Source organism: Narcine bancroftii, chromosome 1, assembly GCF_036971445.1.
Source record: "Narcine bancroftii isolate sNarBan1 chromosome 1, sNarBan1.hap1, whole genome shotgun sequence".
Taxonomy (NCBI): domain Eukaryota; kingdom Metazoa; phylum Chordata; class Chondrichthyes; order Torpediniformes; family Narcinidae; genus Narcine; species Narcine bancroftii.
The window spans coordinates 122,162,656-122,176,184 of record NC_091469.1 but is presented as its reverse complement, the minus strand read 5'-3'; the positions used below and the strand labels follow the sequence as shown (position 1 = coordinate 122,176,184).

The window sequence follows — 13,529 nt, the reverse complement described above, 5'->3', positions numbered from 1 at the left end:
ATACAATATCTTTTTCAAACATTGCTTATTTTCGTTCCACAGAAATTTTTTCAGGAACTGAATAAATATGTAAGAAAGTTTCTTTGGAAGGGCAAAATGTCGAGAGTTTCATTGGAAAAATTAACTTGGAAATTTGCATTGGGAGGTTTGCAACTTCTAAATTTTAAAGATTATTATAATGTAGCACAACTGAGATTTCTTTCTTCCTTTTTTGAGGAGAGAGAAAAACCAGTATGATTATCAACACAGGAGCACCCCAAGGATGCAAGCTCATCCGTCTACTTATAACTCTATGTCCAGGCACCATTCCAATGCAATCTACAAGTTTGCTGCTGACACCACAGTTGTCGGCAGAATCACATACGGCAATGAGAAAGTGTACAGGAGTGAGATAGATCAGCTTCTTAAATGGTGTAATGACAACAACGTTGCGCTCAATGTCAGCAAAACCAAGGAGATGATTGTGGACTTTAGAAGTTTGGGGAACACGACCCAGTACTCATCACGGGCTCAGTAGTGGAGAGGGTCAAGAACTTCAAATTCCTGGGTGTCAACATCTCCGAGGATCTGTCCTGGAGCCTCCATGTTAATGCAATCATAAAGAAGACTTGCCAGCGGCTATACTTTGTGAGAGGTCTGAGGGTGTTTAGTATGTCACCGAAGGCTCACGTAAACTTCTACAGGTGTATTGTGGAGAACATTCTGGCTGGTTGGAAAATCGCATGAGATAGTATGAGAGTAACAACCTGAATGTCAATGTAGACAAGACGAAGGAGATGATTGTGGATTTCAGAAAGACCAGAAAAATGACCCTCCACTACACATCAGCAACTCTGTAGCAGTGAGAGTGTGAAGAGCACCAAGTTCCTTGGAGATCACTTAACTAGTGGCCTATCGTGGTCACTCAACATCTCCTTACTTGTCAGGAAGGCACAACAGCAACTGTACTTCCTGAAAAGATTGAAACGGGCAAGGGTACTGGACATCATTATGTCAATCTTCTACAGGAGCTCTATCCTAGCTGACTGCATCATAGTGAGGTACAGTTGCTACAGAGAAATGGATTGGAGGGAAATCTACAGAACCATAAGAGAGGCAGAGAGGATCATGGAGTCTCTCTTCCCCCCCATCAACATGAACTTCTGGGATTGTTGCCTGAAAAGGTTATTGAAAATTATTGAGAACCTCTTCCACGCCACACAGAATCTTTCAGCTGCTCCCGATGGGGAAGAGATACAAGAGTATCAGAGCCAATACCACCAGGCTGAGGAACAGCTTCTTCCCACAGGCAGTGAGTATGCTGAATGACCAAAGGAACTGCTTACACGAAACATCTGAGACTCTCATATTCATGAAACAATATTTATTTATTTGTATAGATGAAATACTTGCCCCGTATATGTATTATTTGTCTGTATGTATGTTATGTCTGCATGTTTTGCACCGAGGAACAGAGAACGCTGTATCGTTAGATTATGCTTGTGCAATCATACGACAATGACTTGACTATGTCCTTTTGCCTGTTAGCCTGTGCTCCTCCCCCTGCCCCCTCTTCCTTCCTCCCCCCACCTTTTTATTCAGGCACCTGTCTGCTTTCTGCACATACTTTGACCAAGGACTCAGGACTGACATACTGGTTATATCCCTTTGCTTCCTTCAGATGCTGTATGACCTGCTGAGGCTCTTCAGCATTTTTGTGTATTGCACTCAATATATGCAGACTTCACTGCTTAATTCTATTAAATGTTCTGCTTCCTATAATACTTAATTTCACAAGCAGCCAAAGCAGGAAAGATAGCCCAAATCATTGCAGAGCTGGGCACCACAAGTTGAACCTAAAATAATCCCTTCCCATCCCGTCTAAACCTATGATGCATTTGGATATACTCCATTATTGTATTCACTACAAGATAAAAGGACAATCTACTTCACAAATTCAGCTCCCAAACGATGAAAGTAAATGACCACTTGAAAATGGAAGTGACCTAAAAGACTCAACTCACATGATCTTTGAAGTACTGACATCGTGAACGATATGCTCTTCTTGCTTTCCACATCCTTACAAAAGACTGGATCTATAGAAAGAGAACAGATTGATTGTATACTTTGCTAAAGTTTAGGATGCAATCTCTGACTGTGCTACAACCATAAATCATTACAGCAAAGAAAACAGACCCTTCAGGCCTTGTAGTCTGTGCTGAACTATTATTCTACCAAGTCCTACGGACCTTCATACCATCCATGTACCTGTCCAAATTCTTCTTAAATGAGAAAACTGAGCCCACATTCACCACTTCTTATTAGTGCAGGCTGGTGATTATTTTCAGATATATAAACAAAGACCTTATCATTTAATACTGTGGCTCATGTGACAAGAATAAAATTACCTTGACAATCGCTGCAACATTATCTTTTAGGAGTTTTAACCTGCCCTTGTAAGACTTCCTTTCTTTATATCCTTTCCACGATGACTTAAATTAAACAAAAGCATCAAGAAGATTAGAAAGCTTTTTCTATCATCCAGATACAATTTCTCACATTTACAAATATTTCAACTTTTAACGCACTCGAATACTTCCTCATGGATTGCTTGAGTATCACAAACTTTAAAAACAGAACTATATTTTAGCACCACTGAGAGTTAATACAGAAAAAAGGCATTATTTTAAAAATAGTTTAATATAACCACATAAATACAATACAAAATTTATGAAGAAATTCACTTTAAAAATATTAAATTTCTTTACTTTACATTGAGCTAGCAATTCTGTTGCCAAGGAAACAAGGCTGCTGTTTACTAAGCATCTGTTCAGTTCAAAACATTAAACATTGGTTATTTAATTCAATTAAATTCATGCCAATATATGTTCTCCTATACACATTTAAGGACACTTTAGTTCTATCCACACCTGTATCTGTATGGTTGAAGGTTCCTGTTTGTGGAGGTAGTTCAGTCGTTCACTATAAGCTTTTCTCACAAGGTAGCCTCTTGCTCGTGCTTGCAGACGGATGACTTGATCCTCATTTGCTAACCACAACTGCTCACGGTGATAGTTTGCTGTTATTCTGCCAGTGATATCCTGATAAATTGTTAAAGGCATCTTTACATGTGCAATAAATATCACAAAACTCAGTCACAATATGATATATCCTTTTAGGAACCTGTCTACATTTTTTTCATACCTTGATAAATGGCTCAAGCCTGAATCACCGGTTATGTATCTTTACCATTGCTATATAAAGTACTCTGTTTGACCTGCTGAGTTTCTACAGCGTTGTATTCTTATTTGCAATATTCATTTGGAGTTCATTTTGTACAAGATGAAAAACAGTTGGAAGTGAATTGACCCGCATGATATTTGACACATACCCTTGGCTCCCCGCATTCTTTGCACTTGACTGCTTTTTGCTGACAGAACACATTGTTGCCAAAACTTAACATGCAAGATAACACATTGGAGCTCAAACTTTAAATGGAAAGCAGGTATTTTCTTGACTTGCCATGTAAACATTAAAAAAAAACGTTGAAGGGAAAAGGAGGTAATAAACAGAACTGAACAGATAATTTAGACACATTCTTAAGAATTATTTGTAACAGTTATTTAGCAGAATTTAATAAACCAGAAACGTTCAAACTCCATCCCATGGCTTACGCTCTCTCAAAACTCATCCTGGAAGTCCCATTATTTACCTCTAATCAAAAAGAGTTCTAAGTTCAGTTAGTTTCCTATTAAGTTTTGAGAGACAAGTAAATTGGTTGTGTTTTCAATTCTGCAGTTGTATACATCTTTTAGTTTTATAATTAACAGGGGGAGAGAAGCTTGTGGTGATAGTGATGAGAAAATGACTAATGGTCTGATTAATTAGATTTTTTTTCTGAATTAGCAGACATTGAGGGAGTTCACGATAATTGACAGAGCCATTAATTCAGGCCTGACCAGCAACTTGTCTATTTCTTGCACCACTGTCCTGGTCCCTCACCATCCCCCCCCCCATCAGCAGAAGCAACAAGGACAGAATTCCCTTTCTCTTCATCTACGACTCGATCAGCCTCTGCATTCAACATATCACACCCCAACATAGCAATTTCCATCACGTTAGATGTTGGATATAACCTGCAACGTGATCCACTGGTAGACACGTCTTCCCCTCCCCTCTCTGCTTTCGGAAGGGATTGCACTCTTTCTGACTCCCTTGTCAACACATCCCTTCCCACCAATTGAAACCCCCCCCCACCCCTGTAACTCACATTGATAACATTATTTTTCTAGTTGGCGTCACTCCCAAAGCAACTGCACTGGCTAGAACTTTTACAACACTAGCAAAACAATAAGCTGTGCTGGAAGAAGCAGAAGGCATCATGTGGTGGCTTGGCATTTCAAAATGGGAATTAAAGATGATGGTGGTCCATAGATTCATCACAACACACAGTCAAATCTCAGTGCATCAGGGGGAGATGATGCAAAGAACCATTCAGGATAAGGACAAGGAGTTGCACCCTTACTCAAATTTTGAAAAGAGGACTTGTCATTTGTTTCACCTGACCTGGAATAACCAGCAAATACTGGGAACCATGTTAAGAAGCTGATAAATGCACGAATAATGTTAAAACAAATAAAGCAGGGGAAGAGACCACATCCTGGTGCACATCAATGGTGCTGAAATGGAAACAGTAGATAGATCTATGTTCTTTGAATTAAATATCTCCAGTGACTTGACCTGGGACAAGCATGGTGATGTGATGGTCAAGAAAGCACTCCAATGCCTCTACTTTCCAAGACTAAGAAAGTTCAGCATGTCCCCCTTTGTCCCTCAACAACTTCTACAGGTGTACGATCGAAAGAAGACTTCCTGGATGCGCCAAGCGTGGTGTGGAAGATACTCTGCTCAAGGGCGGAAGAAGCTACTAAAGGTATTGAATGCATTAAAGAACAGAACACAAACTTCCTTCCCCTCCGTGGACTATCTACATCTCCAGCTGCCCAGGAAAGGCAGCCAATATTACTGAAGAACCAATCATATATGGCAGACACACTCTTTTCTCCCTCCTCCCAGCATTCAAGGTTGGCTCAGGGCAGGAAAGCTATTGTTGCCTGAGGGAAAATGTACTGGCTATCCATTCTTTCCAAGCCCCTCATCATTGTATATATACCTCCATTAAGTCATCTCTCATTCTTTTTTGCTCCAAAGAGAAAAGTCCAAGCTCTGTAAACCTTGTTTCAGAGGACATGTTCTCCAATCCAGGTAACATCCTGCTCTGCACCCACTCTAAAGCTTCTATATCCTTCCAGTCCAACACTCCAAATGTTGATAAACTTCACATCTCATTTATGGCATGGAGGACTGGCATGGAAATTGCAAGGCCACTCATAAGAATGGAGGAGTGAAACACGAATCTGCAGACATTGTGATTGTAGTGAAAACACACTGAAATACAAAGAATAAGCAGCATCTTGGTGTTTTTTAAAAAACTTTTTATAAGAATGGAGAAGCCATGTTGATAAGTGCTCCATTTAATTAAATGTTTATATTTTCTGAGTTCTGAAGTGCTTCTAATTTCAAACATTTTAAGATTTAAAAAAATAATGTTTTAAAATTATTCACGATGAATGGTGTTTCAATGTCTCCGATTATCAGAGTGATTCAAAAGCAGCGCGAAAGCTCTTAATAGGCTCTGCCTCCATACTGCAGATAACGTGTCGGGAGGGTCAGCTCATTCAGCTCTCCAGATCAGCAAGAAGTGTGGACGATTGGGGACCATGGAACAAGTTAGACCTCAAGATGAAAGGAGCATTGTATTGTGAGTTGTTCCGTATTTGTACTTCATTTGTTCAAATGATAATAAATTATTTCCATATCACCAACTGAAAACCTACTTAAAGGACAAATTGGGAAGCATACTGAGGTTACCAGAAGGAAGCAGCTTTGAATATGTGATTACAGACACAATGATAATTAAAAGATTTATAACAAACATGTACATCAAGTTGCAAGAGAAAGAAAATGATGAAATAAGCTGCAAACCCAAACAAAAGTGGGAACAAGATCTAAACATAAAGATAAAAAATGAAATATGGGAAAAGCTATGATCCGGAACTATGAGAAATATAATAAACACAAGGTTATGCATGATACAATATAATTGGTTACACAGGCTATATATCACGCCTCAAAAGTTAAATAAATGGGATTCAACATTATCAGACAGATGTTTTCGCTGTAAGAAGGAAACGGGAACAACAGTACATGCAATTTGGGCATGTGAGAAAATGGAAAAGTTTTGGGAAGATCTAAATCAGGAATTAAATAAAATCACTAAAAGCAACATACCAAAAAATCCAGAGATCTTTCTTCTAAGTAATATAAGAAATAAAGAATTAGGCCTCAAACTAGATGAAGCGCAAAAAAATTTATTATGATAGCCTTAGCTGTAGCAAAAAAAATGTATAATGTCAACCTGGAAATTAGAAGAGAGCCTGAGAGTACAGCAATGGTACATGGAAATGAATAAATATATTCCATTGGGAAAAAATAACATATAATTAAACAAATTTGGGAACCATACATGGAACATAACAGAGAGGGCCTACCGCGGACCTCAATCCCCTAAAATGATAGAATGAGAAGACGAAATGAACTGACCTAGTGTGTAAAAGTAGATGACACAATTTTCTTGTTTATTTTCATTGTGTGATGACATTGTTTAATGGGTTTATTGTATATGTTGAATGTTTAATGGGTTTGGAGGGGGTGGAAAGGAGGGAGGGAAGGGAGGGGGGAAAATGACACTCTGTGTATTCAAGAGGGAAATGTTTATGTGTATTTTGGTTAATATGGTTCATAGTGTGAAAAATAAAAAATAAAAAGATGAAAGGAGCAAATTAGGCCATTCAATCCATCGAATCTGCTACACTATTTGACATACGTATTTTTTCTCTCAACTCATTTCTCTTGCCTTCTCCCCATTACTATTGACACCATTTCTAATCACAAAATACATGTACCAAATTGCACAGATGGCTGTAATACCTGAATTTCTTCTCCACTAAGCTGGGTGTTATTCTGTACAAAGTGCTCTGGCTTTTCCCACATGCCTTCTGCAGTTTCCAGGTTGTGGTAATACTCGTATTTATCTTTTATCTTGTGCATAACCCAAAGACTTCCATTAGGTCCTGTATATTAAAATGCAAAAGACAATTTTACTTCAGCATTCCTATTAAGCACTTTCTGAATGGAGGTGTGGCTGAACTGTGGAAATGTATCTCTTTGGCAATTTCTGAGACAAGTCTAATGGGGTAATAATGCATTCTAAAAGCTGCTTTTAGCTGTAAGTCTATTTACTCCCCAGAATCCACTCAAATCTTGAAAACAATGTACAAGTTAAACATGGAATCAATACTTTATATTGATATGGCTTCTTGATGACTTTTGTTGATTTAATTTAAAAGCAATGAAATAAACATACACTAGGTTTTAGAACAAGCAAAGAAGTTGATATTTCTGAAGCAGAAATTTTATTTATTCATTTTCAGAGCAAGAATTTCAGTATCAATTCATTCATTTAAAAAAAAATTGAGCCAAGTCACTGGAGTTGGTCCACGAGATGGATTTCCTTCCGTGAATATAACCAAGCAACAGTAACTTGCCCTTACGTTCAGGATCATGAGTAACGGTTGTATATGGTGTCAAAATGTAGAAGGTTACTGAAGCACTCTTCCTTTCTTCAGCTCCATCTGATGCCATCCGGCCTTCCCTGACACCTCTTCCACACCAGGTCTCACCATTGTCACCTTCCCTTCTCATCAGATTCCAGCACCGGCACCTTTTGTCTCTGCTTACCATCCCTCCTACCCTGGATGACAGCTACCACCTGACCCCCTTTTTCCCCCTCGTCTCTCTCCGTTTGTCTCGTACCTGGCAATCAATCGCATTTGTCAGTCATTCTTTACCCCCTTCCTGGTTTACCAATCCCTACTGTCCAACTCCACCCATCCTGTCCACATTTACCCTGGCCATCTCCCTCTGGGCTCTCAGTCTTGATGAAGAATTCTGCCGTGAAACCTTCACAATTCTTTTTCTCCCACCGATGCTGCTTGACCACTGAATTTCTGTAGCAGATTGTTGCTGAGCGTACTTTGGAATGACATATCAACTAATGCAGCAGCGTAATCTACAGGTTTACGGTAACAGTCCAGATGATCAGAGGTCATCAATTCATTTGCCAGCATATTAATTAGATCCTATCTTATCCAGTTAAACTGGTAGTGAAAAGATAACTTGTGGTGAATGTTGAGATGCCATTCAACATGTGAATCCACATCAATGGCCCTAAAGTGGAGAGAGTAAATGACTTCAAGTTCTTGGGAGGAAACATTTCCAGCGAACTGACAAGACAGCTACAAAAGCAGGCCAACGCCTCTATTTCCGTGAAAGGGTTAGGAAGTTCAGCGTGACCCCTTGTCCCTTACTTTCTACAGGTGCATCACCAAAAGCATCCTGGCTGGATGCATCGTAGTGTGGTAGAGCAACTGCTCCACCCAAGATTGAAAGAAGCTACAGAAAGTGGTGACTGTAACTCAGGACGTCGCACAAATCTCCTTCCTCTTCATCTTTCCTAGACACCTCTTGGTGAAATCACGGCGCCTTTGCTACGTACTGATAGATCTTTCACTGTAATCCTCCATAATTGTTCTCACTCTTTTACTTTGTACAGCAACTTCCTAAATGGTTGGCAAAGAAATTTATTCACTGTACGAAATCTAATGTCATAATGAACTTGAATCTGAATAGAAGAAATGGGGCCTCGCAACATCAAATATAATTTCTGCGCTGGTGCTCCTCTGAGCTTCCACAAAAGACCAAATATCATATTTGCCAGAGTTCGGCCAATTCTGATTCCTCCAACAGTGTGCCGTCATTTTGTGGACTGGGTACACAAGACCTATTGTCCCGTGGCAGCCTATTATTCTGGAAAGCCATTCAACAGATGTTCTGATTAAGGTTCAATCGATTCTCTCCCCACAACTGCAGCCTGATCACATTTTCTGCTTTCGAGTGCTAATGAAAAGCACAGGATACTGTCCATCACTGATGAAATATACTTCCCAACTTTAGTCCAGTCCTTAATAATAAATATATACATTTTTTTTGGAGCAGATCTCTGGATACCATGACCTTCCCAGCAGAAAAAAAAGCCTCAAAAATCACAGAAGGGAGCATCACTGGGACAGATCAAGATATCCCAATATTCAGTGCCAGCTAATTAATCTTCCTCTTAGCTTCCTCAATTATACTGTCATCAGGGCAGCAAATCATGAGCTTCATACCATCATCAGACTTTTGTTTCTTTGCTTCAAAGAGTTCATTCTGATAAGTATCAGAACATTCCGGTACAACCCCTCTCGTAATGACATTTGAAGATTGTATGGCGGTCAGCGTCATCTGTGGGTCACCCTTCTCAATTGCCGAGTTAATGTCAGATATTGCAACAGCCACTAAAAGAGAAGCAAAGGGAAGAGAAATACATGAACTACATCTCATCTCTCAAAGCGAAGAGAAATCACCATGTTCCTTTTTTAAAAATTAAATAACTAGTTCTGTGTCAGAATTGACTGTACATTCATTTACTGGAGTCAAGTCCAGACATGGTGCTTAGTCATTTAAGTTGAAGGAGATCCACCTTTTAAAATTTAACTGTCTTCTTCAGGAGAAGGAACAACTTCACTCCATCTGCGAGTTAAAAAAAAGTGGTTGACATGCAATGGCTGATTTCATCATACACCCCCAAGTGCCCAGACGGAAGATTCCTTGAGAATACCTCAGGCATCATTGGATTACTGCTAGACACCAAATAGGGGTGGGGTAGGGTAGGAGTGAATGGAGAACGAATGGATCTCTATTGTGTACAGAATAGAGGTGTACTGCTTAGTCCCACCTGCCTCCAATACTGAGAAGACCATATTGCAAATAACGAAGATTACACACAGAATTAGGGCAAGTCAATTTGAATAGAGTGTCTAGATTGCTGGACTTTGAGAAGGGACAAGATCAAGGTCAGTTGTTGCATCTTCTAGAGTTGCATGGGAAAAGGTTTGTGAGTGGACCAGGACCAAGAGCAGACCCAGCTGTGAAGCTGGGAGAATGGAGAAGCATCCATACAGGAAGCAAGGTGGGAGGTGGTGTCGTGGATACAGTGAAGTTGGACTTGCAACCAATTTATCCTACTATTTCCATCTCAGATACACGCCATCCTCCTGAGGGCTCCAAGTTAAAATTTTCTTCAGAGATAGAATCCTGCTCTTGGATTTCATCTCAGGTCAATCACTGGAGAAGAAATATAATGTATTCTCCAGATCAGAGTAAAAGGATGGGAGCACCAAAGGGAGCCTTAACTCCATTCCTCCAGTCTGAATGTTAAACTACCCAATGTAAAGAGATGGAGCTCCAAGTTTCATCTCTCCCATCTCTCTGGAATTCCGTGACAGGTCAACAAGCAGGTAATTTATTGGCACACAGAAAAACACACAGGCAACGACTTAAATGAAAATCAGATTTAGACAATTGTATAATTCTGTTACTGAGTAAATAATCCCAAGATATTTACATATATTTATTTTAAGTGATATTATTTTGTATATGTATGATTTTCATATACAGTGAATTGCGTATGTGTGCGCACATGGTCCGGAGGAAAGCTGTTTTGTCTAGGTGTACACGTAGAGTCAGATGATAACAAATTTGGAATGAATGCCCATGTGTGATATGGCCCATGCTCCTCTATAGAAGTTCCCAAATGGTTATCAACATTCATCTAAAATTTAACAAAAGATTTCCTTAATATTCCAACATAGTTAGAAAATTCAAATTCCTGTTACCAATCAGTCAAACCCTAATCCAAGCTAGGGGAAGAATACTAACAGATCAAAAATGAAGAGTGCAGTTTTTTTGCATTACCAATAAGCTCCCCTGCAGGATAAAAGAATCTCAGGGCTCTACGTGATGTACTCTGACAATAAATCTGAAATCTGATTCTAACAACTTGGCTACATTGCTGGACAGTCCTCTTGATATACAGCATTTCCTGTCAGAGGTGAGAAATAACACTGGTTTCCAATAGAGAACTTGACAATCCTCAGAATAGCATATTCCTAAGAGGTAAAAAAACAGGAAAACTGGAAATGAATACGGGTCTTCAACCCGAGGCATTCCCCATTTCTTTCCACCCATGCTGACTGACCTGCTGAGTGCTACCAGCATCTCTAGTTTTCATTTCCAATTTCTGCTGTTTTCATTTCATTGCCTGAGAAGATGTGGAACAGCAAGTTCCATGATTTGCCTTGGAACAGCAGTCTCCTGCTTCAAACTTGCATTGGGTCAGACCGTAGTACTGGCTGATTTTAACTGGTGGAGAAGCTTCCACACCATGGCAGCATAACAAGAGATCACCAAAATACTGGGTGGGGGGGGGTAAACCCATGTACATCTGGCCTCTCAGGACTCTATTTGAGTCAAGGGACTGGATGCACTTTGCTTCCAGCTCTGTACCTTTAAAACACTCATGTAAAATGGATCATTCATTCAGATGGTGTCACTTTCATTTCAATGAAGCGTGGGGCTATGTTATTTAAGTTTTAGATAAATTACACTTTTCTTTCCAACTACAGTAAAACTCCAATTATCCAAAATTGGATTCTCTGAAATCCTCATTTATCTGAAAATAAATTTAGGATAAATGAGGATATCTGAAACGATCAGAAATTTTCATTTATCTCAACTGTTTTTGGAGCCAAATTGACCTCACAGGTTGAAAAAAAAATTCTCCCAACGTGAAATTAGAATGACAATTGTCCTTGTTTCAGGTAACTCCCTCCTCTCTCTCCTTCCATTTCTTCTTTACCTTCTCCTATTGATATTTCTCTCCAACTCTCCCCCTCAAACTATGTGCCACTGTCTCCCAGCTGCAAGTGGTCAGAAGAATCCCTTGTCCTGGCGTCATCAAGGAGACCGGCAGGAGCAGCATCTTAGGCTCAGGAGCATTCCTTCCCCTTCTCTCCCTCCTTCCTCATCCCTTCCTTCTCTTTTTGGCACACCGGAGCTCCCAACGCCGACTCCAAACCCTCCTCTCAGCTTACAACCGCACACTGGACTCCTCAGTGTTTGTTTGTGGTAGGCTTAGGGAAAGATTCAGAGTCGGGACTCGGGCATTGGGAGTTCCAGTGACTGAGGAGACAGGAGACCCTCGACTCACCAGTGAGTGTTCCACCGGTCCAGGAAGCCTCCCTGGGGATCAGTGGCAATGGTAGGGACATGTCAGGGGTCGGCAACAGCATTGGGGAGGTCTCAGTGATCAGTGGCGGCCAGCAATTGTTTGGTGAGAATGAAACATTATTTTATTGCTTAAAAAGCCTCCCCTTGTTGTTTGTTGTTATATAAACATTGAAACAAGTGATTTTATGTTGCTACTGGGCTGTTTTTAAAAAAACAACCAGTTCTCTGAAAAAAAAATGTTTATCCAATATAGGCCTGGTCCCGACCATTTCAGATAATCGGAGTTGTACTGTACTTCTAAATGTGTCTGACCAGCCTGGGTGGCACAGTCAGTGTAGCGGTTAGCAAGACATTATTTCTGCGCCAGCGATCGAGGTTGAAGCTGGCGCTGTGTGTAAGGTGTTTGTACATTCTCCCCATAACCTATGTGAGTTTTCTCCAGGTGGTCCAGTTTCCTTCCACCTTCCAAACACATGGGCTGGCAGGTTAATTGGGCAGCATGGGCTTGTGGGACTGAAAGGCCCTTCTACCATGCTGTATTTAAAAAAAAATGAACACATGGAAATTCTAAAACAGCATCGTGACAGCTGGACATGACTTTACATTGCCTAAGGCCAGCTGCACTGGATTGTTCAATGGGCCTGACATAATGGAGGCAGCAACAATGCCTCAGGACACAGGATAATACAGCTCTGGGGCTACTGTGATTGAAGGGAGGATTCCAACTGTAAATTTCGTTGAGTACAATATGACCTATTGCCACAAAAAGGTCTTTATTTTTGTTTTAAATGAAAATTTGAAGTCTCCCTCCCTCCCCCATCCCCCATCCCACTCCCCATAGTTCCCATTCTTAATTCTGGACATCAGTTTTTAAAAACTTACAGGAATGTGCTTCCTCAGTGTCCTTGTTTGCAATGAGGATTGCTTCCTGTATTTCATCCATTAACAAGGCTGCTGATTCACCTGGAGATATCTTCAACGTCAAGACGAGGATTAAAAAAAAATCAGAATGTTACCATCCAAATACATCTCGTTAAAACCAGTGAAGTGAGGAGCATTCCTCAAAACAACCAGGCAACATGCACAGTTTCATCGTTGGTTTAGGATAATAAACAAATGAAGACGACAAAGAGAATCTCCTCAGAAACCTAATGCTTTTAGTCAAGGAAAGCTCCACGTAGACTTCATAACCTTGATGAGAATCTTTAACATTTCACACTGCTACTCTTGGATTAACAAATTGGTTATGTTTGAGGAACACT

The 13,529-nt window shown here is 40.2% G+C and overlaps 1 protein-coding gene across 6 annotated transcripts in view; it reads right to left on the bottom strand.

Annotated features, from left to right (window-relative positions):
• iqgap2 (IQ motif containing GTPase activating protein 2) overlaps positions 1-13,529 on the bottom strand; it is a 340,680-nt gene that overhangs the window by 102,867 nt on the left and 224,284 nt on the right. For all 6 annotated transcript variants that reach the window (XM_069937770.1, XM_069937765.1, XM_069937779.1 and 3 more), the window contains 6 exons: positions 13,150-13,240; positions 9,327-9,494; positions 7,030-7,172; positions 2,910-3,080; positions 2,388-2,471; positions 2,004-2,075 (listed from right to left, as the gene is read on the bottom strand). In XM_069937770.1, the coding sequence (XP_069793871.1) occupies positions 2,004-2,075; positions 2,388-2,471; positions 2,910-3,080; positions 7,030-7,172; positions 9,327-9,494; positions 13,150-13,240 (729 nt within the window). The remainder of the gene's footprint in view (positions 1-2,003; positions 2,076-2,387; positions 2,472-2,909; positions 3,081-7,029; positions 7,173-9,326; positions 9,495-13,149; positions 13,241-13,529) is intronic.